Raw genomic sequence first — 16,776 nt, forward strand, 5'->3', positions numbered from 1 at the left:
AAGAAGTTACATGAGTGAAATCACCTTAGATGACTGAAGATAGCAGAAATACATGAACACATCTGGCTTATAATTAGATTTGGGAAAGTGTTAATAAAGAATAGAGGACAGAATTGGTATTATCTGAATCAGCAGCTTATCTTGTTTTTGATATATAGCGTTCAAACGAGATTTAATTGAGACATTTTCAAAACTATTCATAACTAATTTTATATAGTAGTTTCCAGTTTTCTTAGCTGAAAATGTGTCCTACGTGTTCCCTATTTTGAATTAAAAAGGAGTGATTTGGTGGAGACCGAGAGAATGCATTATCAATATATATATATATATATATATATATATATATATATATATATATATATATATATATATATATATATATATATATATATATATATATATATATATATATATTATTCTTTTTTTTAAGAAGTACATTTGTTTATCCATGATTTCTATTAGAGTTCCCGGTAAGTAGTGGATTTAAAAAATATTTTAATTTGTAGAAGACAAACATGGGAGTATTATATCAGCGTTTGAGACACGCAGAGCAAAACAAGAAAAAAAACACTCCCCATTCTCCACTACTCATACATGTTCCATGCGCGCATTAATATACGGGTGGTGCCTATCTGCAGGGCGATTCTAATCGTGCTCTTTTGTGTGTATTCGGAATGTATATGTGAGCAGGCGTCTTTATCATGTCACATCACAGTTGCCATTTGACGCGTTTCGTCTTGAATCTGTTGGAAAGCCGCTGAGCTTTGTACACGAATCTGACGCTATACTGGAAACAAAGTGCACGGAAGATCTTAGAGGAGTATATCTTCGATTTTGCATGGATTTGTGTTTTGCTCCGCGCTCCTGGCATCACTGCGTAAAGGACTGATCATATTGCCGAGGGGGGGAAAAGGCGCTGGCGCTGCGCCACGATCTGGCAAGTGCGCCTCCCTTCACCGCTGTTTGGCTTATTCATAGTTAGGGGTTTGGATGTTTTTAAAAAGGCAAGCACTGCTGTGAAGTTGATCAGTCTGCTCAGAAAACTTCCAGAGGGGAAAGTGTCTTGGAATCGGAGAGTCCAGAATTTCAGTGCGCAACCAATTGCGCACAAACTGGACTATCGGAGAATACCCAAGTGAATCATTTTTTATATGTACATATTTATGTAAAAAATCGACCGGATTCTTCTTCATTATCTATTTTTCAAGACTGTTTTTATTTTTCTCATTTTTAAGACACTCCAAGCTGTGCTTTCACTTTGCATGTTGAGTTTTCACTCGAATCTGAGCCAATCGTTCATGCGCTCTCATATCTAGTTCTTGCTTCTTCTTGTTTATATAATAATAATTATCATTATTATCATTATTTAAATCGGACCTCATTAACTTTGAAACGAAGTATGGCTCTTCTTGTGCTGGGTACATTTCTCACGGCGTTGTCCATCAGCGGAGGCTCTTTCGTGCCGTGCGAGCCGTGCGATCAGAAGGCGCTCTCTATGTGTCCTCCGGTCCCGGTGGACTGTCAGCTGGTGAAGGAGCCCGGCTGCGGCTGCTGCTTGACTTGTGCTCTGGCGGAGGGTCAGGCGTGTGGGGTGTACACCGGTACATGCACAAACGGACTGCGCTGTCTGCCGCGCAACGGCGAGGAGAAGCCGCTTCACGCCCTGCTGCACGGCAAGGGAGTGTGTACGAACGACAAGGGACACAAACCACCGCACCCATCCATTGGTAAGTTGTCTGGAAAGCAGTTCGCATTTGTTGCACGAAAGCATTGTTGCGTTGAGATCGTGTATCTGGTGGGAAGTTTGTGGCTTGCGCTGATCCAGTTTTATGGCGTGCGCATGATTCTGCATGAGCTTTTCTGTGTTGTGGCCAGGCTGCGCTGCTCAGTGCTGTTTTCTATCATATTACAACGCTGTAGACTATTAGGATTAGTGAAGCCTGTTTATGTTTCATCCTAAACCAATTATTAACAAACGGTCTCCATCTTCACGCTACAAAGGCACTTTGCACAACAACAAAACAAAAAAAGTACCGTGGTGGTTCCGCGTTTTTCAAATAACAAAACAAAAAAGGAGTATAGAATATTTGTATTTTATTTAAAATCATTCAGCGTTTTTTTGGCGTTGTGTCATTGGGACTGCCATTGTATTTTGGACATATACTATATTGCTACCATGTTTTTTGCCATTTAACATTGTAGTATCATAGTGTTGTTTTGGAAGTCCCTGGGGTACCATATAAATACCTTGGCTGGAGTCCCATATAATGCCATCACTATGCCAAGTCACACTGCCACTGTACTTTTTTAAGGGGTATATCAATTTACCATGGTATTGTCATCTGATACCATCATTGTACCTTTTTTTATTGTACTGAAGCGGCATCTAAATAATCATATAATGCTTTTAGACAAAAATTATGTGCTCTGAAATGTATGAAAATGTCTGATTGTGAACAAAAATATTAACCCATAAATATATGCTCTGTAATGCCCAATTTAAGGCTGCTCTAATGCTGCATTCCATTGGCACAGAAGCAAAGCAGCATCAGACTTAGCAGAACTGCATCATTTAGTATTCTCCTCAGAACTGAGTAAAGATTGTCCCAAGATCCATAGCCCCATACAGCCTTGTTTTGTGTTTCACTATTGTTTGATTTGGCAATAGCATTTGTTTGGTGCTGTATGGATGTTAGGGATTCCTCCATTGTTATGATCACACCTCTCATCATTGTATGGTGTACCCATGCCTCATGAGATTCTAGTTTGCTCTGAATTTAGGTCTAAGTCTGTGGGTGGTGTTGAGGGTGGGATTACTCTTCAAAGATTAGATCCAGGGGGAGGAGGATAGCCGCGGTGTCTCTACAAGCCAACCTGTGTGCTAAAATCACATTTATGATGAGTAATCGTGCACAGCATGCATATTTATTTATGTTTATGCATTTGGGGCAACTGTGGCCTAATAGTTAGAGAGTTGGACTTGTAGCCCGAAGTTTGCTGGTTCAAGTCTCGGTGCTGGCAGGAATTGTAGGTGAGAGGGAGTTAATAAACAGTGCTCTCTTCCACCCTCAATACCCATAGCTGAAGTGCCCTTGAGCAAGGCACTGAACCCCCAGTTGCTCCCCGGGGGCTGGATATAACTGCCCACTGTTCCGGGTGTGTGTTCACGGAGTGTTCACTTCTCCCTGCAGTGTGTGTGTGTGTGCACTTGGATGGGTTAAATGCAGAGCACCAATAGTGAGTATGGGTTACCATACTTGGCAAATGTCAAAAAAAGCAAGAAAGATTTGGCAGATGCTTTTATTCAGTGCTCTAAATTCATGCTTTCCATGGCGTTGTTAGTGCAATGCTCTACTAGTCGAGCTACATGAATAAAAATAGCATGTTATGTTACACAACTATTTTTTAGACTACAGCAATGCTTTATTCTATAAGAAAGCACATAATTTTCAAATGGATGAGGTTGAAAACTGAACACTATACAACCCTCTCACACACAGGTGCACATCAGAAACCTGTTTGTCTCTATCTGAAGTCCTCTGATGAGTGTGGCTGCTGGTTTACCCCTTCTGTGATTGCAGTGGGCACACAGTTGAGCCCTTGTGATTCAGCAGAATGTCTGTTGAGCCGATCTATCAAGAGCTGTTCGTCAAGCATGGGGATGAATTTAGAGGGACGCTTCTAGCCTCCCGTGGTATTCAGTTTCAGCATGGTTTTACTAGTTGGGCAGGACAGACAGAGAGAGAGCGCGAGAGGGAAAGAGGGATAGAGGTCAAGCGTCCTTGCCTGCATTAGGATTCCAAGTCTTTTAGCCCTGTGTCTTCCCAATCCATTTATATTCCCCCAAGACGCCTTAGTTTCACAGTTGTGCAAACATAAAATTGAAATACAAGTTTAAAATGGGAAATGTCCCACTCACATGAATAGTGTTATACCTTCATGGTCTTGAATGCTGGTCGATCATGGTGTAAAGATTCAATGTTTAGAGCCTAGCATGATAGGCAATGCCGGATTGTCATTTAGCTCCAGGATTGGCAAATAATGCAAATTTGCTAATGATCAAACGGGAGACTTTCTGTTCGGACATGCCACGTGCGAACTTGGATGCAGTTGCTAACAGATATGACTTCAGGTGTCTTGCCTGAAAGAACTGTGTACTGCGTTCGCAACGTTTGCTGGTCAGAATCTAAGAGTATGCAAATAAACAAACGTAAAGAACTGAGCCAAAAGCACTTGGCTGTTTTATTGGGTTATTTCAGTATTGCTGATTTCTGCATTTTATTTACCCACTAGAGATGTAGCCGTAACTAAACAACGATTACAAAGGAATGGAAAGCAGTTGTTCTTCTATTGCCTGTCTGTCATCTCATTTTTATATTGCGCCACAGGCCAAACTCACAGAAAATATACTTGCTTGTAACATCAGACTGACGTTGAAAGATATACGGCTCGCTTCACTGATTAGCACCTGAATAGATCTCTTGCACTTTTTGAAAGAGATGTCAGCTTTTAAAAATAATCTACATAGGTTACACAATATTTTCTCCTCTCCTCTCCTCTCCTCTTAAACACAGCACACTTATATCTAGTGCCCAGTCATCCTTTGCAGAGGTATGTAAGTAGGGAACCCATTTGGCATGCTTGAATGACTCCTTCCAGTAAAGTTTAACAGCAATCTGTCCAGCGTGTATTTGTCATTGGCACCTGGAAAGCTAGTGAGTAACAGCTGTGAAGAAAATCAGCTTGCACAGTAGTCTCGTCTCTGTCAGAAACGTGATTCCCGGGCAGCGACATCCTCACACTGGGCCCTGCTTAAACAGGAACACATGTCAGGCTGACCAAAACAGTGATAGCACAAAACAAATCTATTTAATCTATGGGTGTATTGCACACTCTTAGAAAATTAAACATTCAAAATATAAGCAGACAGCAGAGCTGTAACCATGTGGTTGAGCAGAATACGCCGATCTGTTGAAACCTTCTGTCATGTGCTTCGGGGCGGTGGAGGGGAGCCGCAGTGTCACGTTTCTTCAGGGAAGGAGAACAAAAGGTGCCTAATTTCTTGCCTGCAGCACAGGTTCAGATGTGGCTCCAAAGCCCTGCCTCAAATGTTGTGCCCTGCAGGATTCTTGGGAGGGTAGGTAAAACAGCACAAGACAAAATCGTTAGTTCTGTTATAGCTGTTACATTTAGTTGTTGAGGATCATGGGAAAGGCGGTGTGGTGACAAAATTTGGCCTGCATATGATACCCGACTGATTCGAAAACGATTGATAAAGCTCATTCTTTAAGCCACAAGAGCGGAAAAACACATTTATTGTTGGTATTTCATCATAAAATTGACAAAATTGAAACTGCTAAAGTTTGCTTGGAAAAAAAATACATGATATAGCCTAGTTTAGAAGTTTAGTTTAGAAAAAGAAAGATTGTAGCTAGATACACTTGGTGGAAAGATGCCTTTAGCTTACAGACAATATCTCTCTCTTGCCATTGTCTGAGCTAATTGAAATCAGCAACTGGAAGTGATCCACTGATGTCCGAAGAGCACCTCCTGAGTTCATGTTTCGGAGTGTTGATGACATGAGACACGGTCAGGCAATGCAGAGGTGCGCACATGTGCTTTCAGCCTGAAGGGTATCGACAGGTGTCATCACCTTGCATTGTCCTAAATTACAGGGGTCTTGTTTGAATAGTAAGTTATATGTTGGCTTTCTTGGTTGTAACTGATAGTGTATTGCAACATGGAAACTTTTGTCCCAAATCAGCCAGTTCTTGCTTTGAATATTGCTTTGTAGTTCGCAATTCCCCCGTTTTTAACTAGCATTAGTGTACGGTTACATTCATGTTTTTTTATCTAGTTTGTAGCATGCTTTTCTGTTACAGCGGCCCAAACATGTTGTGGACACGGTCCAAGCTTTAAATATTTAGCAGTGGAATCTTGCCAGGGATGCCATGGTCGGTCTGTGACAATGAATGCAAGACTAAGCAGAACGGCCTGCTTCAAGAACGACTTTCAAAGGCGAGCTAGTCTGAATATTTTACAATAGCAAGACCTAATTCTAGCCGTGCATGCTAATAAGACACTAAAACACGTCATCTGATGGCCTCTAGAAGCATATGCTCAGAAGCATTTTTCAGCCTTTCTGGCAGCACATTCTGAAAAAAATAATCAGACAAGGTGACTAGCAACTCTGCTTTCATCATTAGCCCCCAAACTGTAAGAATTGGTGGATATTCATGAAGCATAATTGCCCAGCGCATATATAAATGATTAAACAGAGCCCCTATCAGATGCATCTCTTTTGGCCAAGCTCGGTTCCCTTTATCTTAATGAAAAGTTTTACAAGACCAAGAGGAGAGACACCAATACCTCTACAGCATTCTTTCCAAAGCTCATTTGAATAGACAGTCTACACGTGATATGTCTGGTTTGGCCGGGCTCCAAGATCTTGGCTTTGTGTCAGATGTTAAACACAGGCCCGCTAAACCTTTACAAGCCGGGGACCACGAGCATGGAAAAAGTGATTTTGGTCCTCACTTTGAAAAGCCTACAACAGAAAAGACAAATTTAGTGGTTTGTAAACTCTAGGCATTATTGGCTTGTGGAGGAAAAATCACGAAAACAACCATAAGGAAACTGTGACATCCCAGTCGTCCTGTGCCTTCCTGTTTAAAGTCTACATTTCCAAGCCATGTAAATCTCACTCTAGGCAAACGTCCCTATGACATTTCCATTAGGCGATCTCAGATCCGGTGGTTTCAAGACCCTAAACCTGCGGGGAAATCTGTACAGAAACTTCAGTCTGCCAAGTCATGGGTTGCGGGATTGATTTCAAAGAGACAGTACCAGGCTCTGATTGTAACTTCAGAAGCCAAGAAACCAATTCCTGTAATGACCAGGCACCCGCCCCATGCGTCTCCAGGTCAGACAGACTCTTTCACCACCAGGCCGCTCTAGAACACCCTGCCCCAGTCCACAGCAATGTGAAGAACTGGAGCTCAGGAGGACTGTAAGGGCAGTTATCTCAATCATTTCTGCTGGCTGCCTCAGCTGTCTGATAATGCCCTCTTGGCTGTATGCACAGAAATACTTGGCAACCCAACAGCATCAATGTTCAGACCTGACACCATATGTCCATTTCCTTTCTGTCTGATTCACAAATGAAGCCACTCTAAGATGAAATATCAACAATGGCATGCTATCTATCTATTTAATAATAATTGAATATCAATTAATTTATTATAATAATCGCTTTATGTTGTGCCAAGCCCTTACCCTAGTATTTACAAATTAAATACATTCCAAATGCATGAACAATTTGCCAAGTAATATTGCATTATTATTTGCATAATAAATTGCATGGACTGTTTATGGCTGCTAAGTAGTGCATTTAGTGTCACTGAGATATTATTAATACATTATTATTAATATGAATAAATTATTATTAATAAACAAAACTGTTAAAAATTCAATTTTGTATTGCAAAAATTATAAATAAAAGCTTAGCAGAGGGTTTTTCATGGTTTTTGATAGCTAAATTTCAATGCAATTATATATCCTGACTTGTATGCTTCGTGATAATGATCTGTTAATGTCCTCTGGATGTACTATGTTTGGTTTCTTTCTTCAAGCGTTCAGTTTTAAACTCCGAAGCTCCGCTTTGTCCAACAGTATTTGACTTAAGTGGAAAGTCTTGTATCCTCTGGAATTATACTATCGAGTTCTGCAATATCGCAGAACACGTCGGCAGTTACTAGCCACCTAGCCTTAGATTCTTGCAGAAGAACATTGCAGTTGTTGTGGTTATTGTGACTTCAAAGTTCTTCAAGTACAGTTCTGAGCTGTTAAGGATCATTAGAAAAGCCGTTTCTGTTTTCACTCCCAAATCCTGTAGCCATGCACATTCTAACACTGAAATCAAAATAATTATTAAGCTGTATAAAACAGAGGTGCATTCAATGTTTGGGTTGTACATCTAAAGGCATTTTGGAGAAATCCCACCAAATAGCATGATATATTGGTATTTTAACCCAATTGGATGTTAAGTCAGGCAAAACCAGTTGTTTCAACTAGCGCTAGTTTGGGTTTGGGGTGATCATCAGCTGCTGATCCTGCCACCACCCTCTGTAAACAAATGCATAGGAAACATTTGGTGGAAAAACTGTTGCTTTCATGTTTACACTCCAGAAACTCATTAGCAACTAGGATGTGTAAAGCCTTTGGAGAAGAGAGGTTTTATAGGAGATTTGTCAGGTTTTTATAAGTCAAATTTGATTCAGCCTATTTGAATTGTTGAAGTCAGATGTAGGGCATTGAGATCATTACTGGTGTTTGCTAAGGCGAATTGCTATTGCTTTGTTGTGCTAATGCATTCAGTTTGCCTGAAATACATCACATCACAATGGTCAATCAGTCGTTGTCTAACAATCAACTTCACTCTATTATGCACCACTTTTTTGTTGTTGTTGTTTTTAGAATGACAAAAAAAATAAGTTTTAAAAGTTAGATTTTTAGGCCTCAGCCAATCAAATTCATATTTGTTTGTCATTGTATGAATGATACCTCAAATTGTGCAGCTTATTGAGGTGTGCTAATGCATCTAGTTTTTCCGGGTGAAAAATCTCATACTTGAGAACCTGAGAAAACTCAAAACAAGACTAAAAAGAATTTTACAGATTCAAAACTCAAAACAACATATCAACACCCTGGCAAACACTTTAACATCATGCTGACAAGTTTTGCACTGGCACTCACATTTCCATGCAGTAAAAATCTAGTTAATGCTTATTATTTGATTCTCTTTGTCTTAGATCGTGAATCAATAGAGCATGATGATACAGTGAAGCCAGACACGACTGAAGACCAGATTCCTAAAATTCCGCTTTACCCCAAACCAGACGTAATCCACAGCAGGAAGAATGCTGCCTTGCTCAAGGACAAGAAGAAACAACAGGAGAAGCATCGGTTACTGGTGCCGATGGACTACTCCCCCCTTCCCATCGACAAGCATGAGCCTGAATTTGTAAGTTGTGTGACGCAGCAGCTGCAGTAAAATGATATCTAGGCGTTATATGCTGAGGTGATGATGCAACTCACCATGTGTTCGTCTGCCACAGGGTCCCTGCAGAAGGAAGCTGGATGGAATCATTCAAAGTATGAAAGATACCTCCCGTGTCATGGCTCTTTCCCTCTACCTGCCTAACTGTGACAGGAAGGGCTTCTTCAAGCGCAAGCAGGTAAGACTCTTGTTACTTTTACTGTACAATATTTAAAAACAATTTTATTGTCGATTTTAACTCATTCCAAACTCGAAAATCATTCCAAACAGAACCGTTGTGCAACACACATTGGATTTTCCTTTGAATGAATCAGAGTTTTTAAACACTTAATAATTCAGAAACTCCTTCACTTTAAGTGAATTAATGTTTTTATATATATATATATATATATATATATATATATATATATATATATATATATATATATATATATATATATATATATATATATATATATATATATATCAGTTCAGTCAAAGACTCTACTGTCTTTACTTTCACCACATATTGGTGTATTGATGTAATATACAGGTAGAGTCATTGAAAAATCCAACCACTAATACGTAGATTGTCAGCCTGTCTGGAACAAACACAGACTAGTGAAGCTGCTCAGCCAATCAAATTCAAGGACCTGCACTAACTAAATATTTATAACCATGTGTTAATGCCAATTTTTGAATAGTCCAGAGAACTAAATACTTTACAATTCAAAGGTACATGCCACTTTGTATCTCATTATCTCTTGTATTATTATTATTATTTATTTTTTTTTTGGCTTCATGACATGTGAACATAAATCAAATGAATTCTATATTGATGCACTGATTTACAATGTTAATTTACAACTTAACTTGTTTGCTGTAATGCTTTATTGCTGTGCTTTAAAACAGTCTACTTAATTAGTTGACTTTGAAGATGTCATTTAGCACATCTCTAGTATTTACACCATTCAAAACGAAATCACTCCCATTATAATCAACAAAGTCATCTATACGGTAATTGCTCATCTTTTTCAAACCACATCACACAATGAATATGTTATGACAGCATACCATCTAGTCCAAGTCGAGGCATTCCCACTGAGTTGTGCTTGCAGTTTTATGACCTTTTGTTCCTTGTCCACCCTGCAGTGCAAGCCCTCCCGTGGCCGGAAACGAGGCATCTGCTGGTGTGTGGACAAATACGGCGTGCAGCTGCCCGGCACTGATTACAGCGGCGGTAACATCCAGTGCAAGGATTTGGAGAACAGCAACAACAACGAGTGAGAATCAACCCACCCTGATCATCAGACCTGGGTCCCACCTCCATGTCCTGTCCCACCAGCCTACCCACCAGTCACTTTGTGATTTTGATGCAAAACGACAAAGACACACAACAGCTATTACAAAAATTAACAATCAGGCTAAAAAGAAAATGTTAAGGTGAGATAATCCACAGGAATTGATTTGACTGAGCGCTCATCGCTATCTCACTGGATGCCAATCAGAGGAGCCATCTGCTAGTGCTGAGTCCCGGCAACAACAAAAAAAAAAAGTATAAAAATATATACATACAATTATATATTTTTATAGAAGCTGGGGTTTGAGCACCATACTGTTTTGTTTAAAGTTAACATAAAACAAAATACAGAAAAAAGAAAAGAATATATGGCATATTAACAGGGCTATCTTGGTCTTTTACATCTTTTGCTGTCAAGGTAACAAAGGAGATGGCAGAAACTTTTACTATTTGAAAAAAAAAAGAAAAGAAAAAAAAGTGTCGTTTTCCAAAAGAGAAGAAAGAATGGAAAACACATGGTAGAGATCTGCTGATACAGTCATCTCTATCTGGCTTTTTTTTTTTTTTTTTTTGGGTCCTGTCAGAGCACTTATTCATTGGGGAACCTGCTTGGAAATATGTAACTCCACCAAGTTCAGTGTATGCTTGTGTGCACAAGCGTATGTTTGCGTGCGCACGTGTGTGAGCAATGAAATACGGTAATACCTTTCACAAAAAAATTAAATAACGTATCCCTCCCAGAACATAGTCAAAAGAAAACCAGGATCCCATTAGACAAATCTGTTTCAGTGGCTCCAGACTTTGTAGCCTAACATGCCAACCGTGCCTATGTAAACAGACGCTGTCACGCAGGGTTACACGGGGTCCCGAATGAGAAAAAAAGTCCACAAAGAATCAATCGGTGACCACGCCTAGAAAAGAAAAAAGGCCACTCTGGAATATTTTTGTATCAGATATTATGGCATCTGGGCCGAGTTAAAATCGAGACAGATGCTGTAACCCTTAAACGCTCCCAGCATTTGCGTTTGAACTTTGACGGACATTCACCGTGCAAAGCGGTAGTTTCTTTCTGTCTGTATTGTTTAGTTTTTTTCTTTTCTGAAAAACTTTTGTTATGTGCTGTTTCCTTTGACTTCATGGAGGTAATGACAGTCCACTTATGAGCCATGTTCCTCGACCATGTGGTTTCACCGAAACCTTGGTATGTTACCTTTAACTCTAGATAATTGAATGGTTTTTTTGTGTGTGTGTTTTTTTCTTTTCACTTTTCTTTTTTGTTTTGTTATCCTTAACAAACTACCACAACGATCAGGTGCTCAGCAGAGGAGTATTAGCATTATCAATTTGCATATTTCCATCTGACCTGTCACAATGACAACTTGCACATTTAAATGCAGGTCAGACCACTTTTTAAGACCCGCCCACTTTGACTGTTCACCAATAGCTAATAGCTCTTTTGGTCAGCACAATGACATGTTTCATTTGTATTCCTGTATTTCATCGGCGTTATTAACCACGGTGGAAACAGAAGGTGCGTTTCACTACATCGTCATTCAGTGTGTGAGTCTCAGTGCCTTCCTACATGCAAATACATTTGAATGGTGACGTGAACGTTACACAATAGCCAAGGGGAACGAAAATACCTTTTTATATTGACGAAGGACCTCAGTTGCGTTCAAATACAGCGTCAGATTAGAAATGAAATCCGTTACACTACATAGTATGTCAAGCAGCTATCAGAAATCGCTCCCTGCGCCGAGGCTGAGGTAGGGTGAGAACGTAGTCCAGCTAGCTCATTTACTGTTATTTCTCTTATGAATAAGCTGACGATTGATTTGACAGAGACTGCAAATGTGTGTAATTGCTGACAAGAGTATTTCCAATCAAGCTATACATCCCACAGGGATACTCACCGGTCAGCACTTGAAGAGTGAGTGAAGCCATGCCACAATGGGTCCGTCCGGATCTTACTTCAGGGCCCGAATGATCATAGTTTCAATGCTGGGAGGGGGCTGTAAAAATAGTCACTAACACCCTACCCTATAGAGCTGCATCTCTCCAGATCTCTAACATGTAAATACCCATCATAACCAGGCCAGGATGGAATTCGCACGCATTTTCCGTATTTTAGACATGGAGCTTTGAGAACTATGTCCTAACTAGTAGCGGAAAACACAGTCAAATTTGACGGCGTAAGAAATTGTGATAGAAAAGTTTGTGTGAATGGCGGTCGTTCCAATTTTGTGGAATTCCATGCATGAAGATTCCGTGTGGGCCTGGCTGTGATTCCAAATAACCATGGGTCCGCAGAATCTAACCACTGCATGTCAAAAAGATTAGTGAATGTCAATTGGTGGCATGAAAGATAGGGTGTGTGTGTGTGTGTTTTTAACCAGACTTTTTCAAATGTCTTGAGTACTTTGTAGAAGCCTAGTCGCCTCTGTTATTGCACAATTAGCCTTGTAGGTGTCCATCACCACAGGGTAAAATCAGTAATCAGCATTATCCAGGTTATGATCCATGCCGAAAGCCCCCTCCCCATTTATAAAAGCAGCTTGCACTTAATTCATTACCTTGCCACACAGTTAGTGCCGTTTCAAAGTGAATCTCAGTTCAGGTATAGGAGCAGGAGCAGGCCTCGGACAGATACCCTGCCTGAGTACCTTTGACAGGGTCTTTGCAGCCCAAGCCCTAGACCCGCATCATCATTCAGTGGGTTTACCAGTAACACAACTCTACCAATCACAGTCTATTCTCCATCTGCTCTTGATAGACTTTGCATCTCAGTGATATCCGGGTTAGAAGGAGAGCATGTGAGAGCCTTAAGCAGTGATCTTGTGCTGGGCCTCCGTTCACAACATTTCGCAATACACCTCCTTTCACAATACAAACTGCAAAAATGTATTTCTTTATCAGTATTTGTGTCTTGTTTTCCAGTAAATTCATCTGAACACCTTTAAAACTAATTGAATTCACTTTTTATTGTTTAATTATGCAAGATAATGAGTTGTTTTCAAAGAATATCTTGAACAAAATTTAGGGACACGTTTGCCCATAGCGTAAGAAAAAAAAATTTCAAAATATAGTATGAGCTAAAATTCATATACTCATCTTTATGTTTCAAACAAGTTTGACATACTTTCTTCTGTGAAGCGCTAAAGGAGAAGGTTAGTAAAATGTCCAAGCTGCTCACTTCTAGGGTCTGTCAATCTCCAAAATGGACAAAAGATGCACAATATGAATCAGAAATTATGAAACATGTCCAAAAGTTGTAGGAGAACTTTGTGTGAGGAATGTAATTCAATTTAATTCAAAACCTTGCTTTATAACCATTGACTTTCATTTTGAGGAAAAGTGCAGCTTTGATATCCTGCTCTATTTGTGTTCCATGGAAAAAAGAATGTCAGTGAGTAAACAATGCTAGAATTTTCCAATAATACAAGACAAATTCTCTGAATACGAGTGTTGTCTTTTGATTCTCAAATCAACTGATTTGGTTTTAAAGGATGTCTAGATATTTGTACTGAAAAACCAGACAAAAATACTAATTTTTGCAGTGCTTCACACTTCAAGGTAGAATTTGTAGACAGACAGTCTCGGAATCTGATGAGCAGTCATGCAACGAATTAAAAAAAAAGTGTTTATCCGAAAACCCTGAATGTTAAAAGACGATGCACTATGGCTGAAAACCGTTTTACCTTGTTTCCCCAGGTCATATAATCCATCTGGGTGTCACTGTGAGAATGGGAAAGAAATGTAATTAATGTGATTTTGATCCGTTTTGATTTGTAATTAGAGGCAACAGACTATCGATTGCCAGGACGCAGCATGTTGCTTTTGTGCTTATCTGCTTTCATCAGATTCCGAATCTCATACTTGGGTAGACAGCAGAGTTCATAACTTGCACTACAGTAGAAACGACAGGTTTTCTTTCTTTCTCTGAATGCATAATGGTGTTTTTTTTATGGCTTTCTTTTTTTGTTGATGAGAAAAGACTTGATGATTGACCACCTAAATGTGGCTTAAACTGGCATGTGAAAAAGACCCATTAGTGGCTGGAGGACTCTAAAAATGTTCAGCATTTGGAACTCTTATTAAAAACCAATAAAATGAAAAAAAAAAAAATATTAAGAAAGTGAATATCACTGTGTAATATTTATTCAACTTGTAATTTATGTACTCTTTTAACTTTTGTCTTTTTTTTTTTTTTTTTGTTATGACAAAGCATTTATTTAAATAAAGTTATGTATTCATTTAAGCTTGTGCAATACATTTATTTGTACATGACAGGAATTTGATCTTGTTTATGAGAACAATTTGAATAAAGATTTACTAGCCAAGTCAGTTTCCCTGATGTCACACCATTATCACACAATGCATGCAAATATAAAGACAACAGATACTTTGACATTTCAATTGCCCAATAGAAACACTATCTTGACATGATAATAACATCAATAAGAATATACTGCTTATAAATCAATCAGGATGGCATACTTTAAAGGAATGTTCCAGCTGACAGCAACAACTTCAATCATTTTTTTTAAATATATATATATATACATATTAAATGTTAGCATGAGACTAGTGTGATATAATCACTTATCTATAGTCATTATCAGATTTCTATCACCAATGTCATGAAAATATTATGCAACTTTTGCATGATATACTTTCCACATTTTATAATTATATTGGAGTCATTAAAACATAAATGAAAGTACAGGAATTATGTAGTAGCCGAAATGTTAAACAGATAAATTTAAAACTTCATGAGATGCATCCTGAGATGCGTTCTGAACACTGTTCAAGGGGTTCACAAGCATTCTGTACACTTGATTTAATAAATAACCAAGTCGTCATTCACCTACAAATGTAATCATATCTCAAAAGGGACAATTTTGACAGACCAAACAATAAACATGCTTTTACTGCAAATGCATGCAGAATATGTTTTGCTTTTAAACCCTTTCTGGCCCAGTTTACTTCCAGGTTGAGTGTTTTACTGTAATCTTTAAGAAAATATATATGTATACGTGTATGTATGCAATCATGTAATTATTAGAATGTTACACACACTCACACATATACATACATACACACACACACACACTCCTTTACTGGTTACACAACACACATTATGTCACTGGGAATCTATGATAGCACACATTGTTTGTCTGCTAATTCAATTGTCTTCATTGATAAATCAGGAACTGAGCGTTACAGGATACAGGTTTATTTTGCTGAAGACTTACTGCATTTAAAACTCTGCCCAGAGGCAAGGAACCTGGCTTTCCACGGAAGTCAAAGAGATTGCTCAGGGACAAGGAAGTAATTTACCATGAGCCCCAACATCAAGGATGGATCTCTGACCGGCAGAAAGGACCAACATCTCCATTCAAATTTGTGAGGAAACTGACTGTATGTTTAGATAATGTGGAGCCTTGTTTTATCACAAAGCTCCAGGGCAAGTTAGCACAATATTTCATGACTGCTTGGACTCGAGCATCAAGCCCAAAAAAGCAAAAGTGCCACTGATGAGAGCATATATTGCAAAAGAGTGTTGAATAGGTTAAGAGCATTTCTTGTTTTCCTGCAAGTTCATGCATCGCCAAACCCCAATTAATAGTGCTGCTTCTGCTTTGTGGCTTAAATATGTGCATTTTATAAAAAAAATTTGATGTGAAATAAGTCTTAGACAGTGGTTGGGGTCTGACAAGACTTTAGTGGCCTCGAGGTAATCACTAATGCAGACATACAGGTGAAATTCTTCCTGGGATAACTTCGGTTTACGGACTCCAGATGTGATGGAAGAGGGCTTTGTATGCAGCCAAGCAGCATTCATTTGTAAGAGCCAGATCAAGTAAGGGGAAACGAAGCAGACCCGGAGAGGAACACGTGTCGGCGATTTGATTTGTAGGGCAATGAACGTGACAATTACTATAGCCTTCAAAGAAACTGACAACTGCATTTAAGACTTCAAAGCACTCAGGTCTCTTTTATCACGCAATTAGCTCAACAACTATAGATGGCTCCATCTTATCACAACATGTGGCTCTCCACACCACTCTTTTCCTGAGAACACAATGATTAGTTTAGCGTTTCATCCTCGGCCAGTCCCTGTGTGAGGTAGGCCGCCGCAGTTCGCTCCTGTAATATTCTTGAGATTCATTCACATTCTGCTTTCTTTTTTAAAGAAGGAATGCAAACACAGAGATAAGCGCAGACAGACTACTGTACACCAGGGGAAGCTTAAGGTGGATCTCTTACTTGCAATCTTTTCAGTAGACTGAATAAAATGATAATCATGTGCACTGCCAAGTTACATAATAAGAGGGTCCAAAATTTATACAGACATAATGAAAAAATGAAACAAATTTTTATAATGAAACAAATAAAAAATAATGGTATGGTAATGGTCGATGGTATTTTTTCTCCC

General features: G+C 39.1%; 1 protein-coding gene across 2 annotated transcripts; it reads left to right on the forward strand.

Moving 5' to 3' along the window:
* The first annotated feature begins 605 nt into the window (after positions 1-605).
* On the forward strand, positions 606-14,595 carry igfbp5b (insulin-like growth factor binding protein 5b). 2 transcript variants are annotated; one of them, XM_052606711.1, is made up of 4 exons: positions 606-1,727; positions 8,811-9,022; positions 9,117-9,236; positions 10,190-14,595. In XM_052606711.1, the coding sequence occupies exons 1-4, from the start codon at positions 1,400-1,402 to the stop codon at positions 10,322-10,324; spliced, it is 795 nt and encodes a 264-aa protein (XP_052462671.1). In that variant the 5' UTR covers positions 606-1,399; the 3' UTR covers positions 10,325-14,595. The 2 variants fall into 2 exon arrangements, with proteins under 2 accessions (XP_052462671.1, XP_052462672.1); XM_052606712.1 differs by having other exon boundaries at positions 669-1,727; positions 8,898-9,022.
* Positions 14,596-16,776: the final 2,181 nt, after the last annotated feature.

The sequence above is a fragment of the Carassius gibelio genome, chromosome A9, assembly GCF_023724105.1.
Source record: "Carassius gibelio isolate Cgi1373 ecotype wild population from Czech Republic chromosome A9, carGib1.2-hapl.c, whole genome shotgun sequence".
NCBI classification, from domain to species: Eukaryota; Metazoa; Chordata; class Actinopteri; order Cypriniformes; family Cyprinidae; genus Carassius; species Carassius gibelio.

Coding starts and splice junctions, on each gene's coding strand:
- igfbp5b (XM_052606711.1), top strand. CDS start 1,400: ATGGCTCTTCTTGTGCTGGGTACATTTCTCACGGCGTTGTCCATCAGC. Junction 9,023..9,116: donor ACAAGCATGAGCCTGAATTT/GTAAGTTGTGTG, acceptor CGTCTGCCACAG/GGTCCCTGCAGAAGGAAGCT. Junction 9,237..10,189: donor GCTTCTTCAAGCGCAAGCAG/GTAAGACTCTTG, acceptor TCCACCCTGCAG/TGCAAGCCCTCCCGTGGCCG.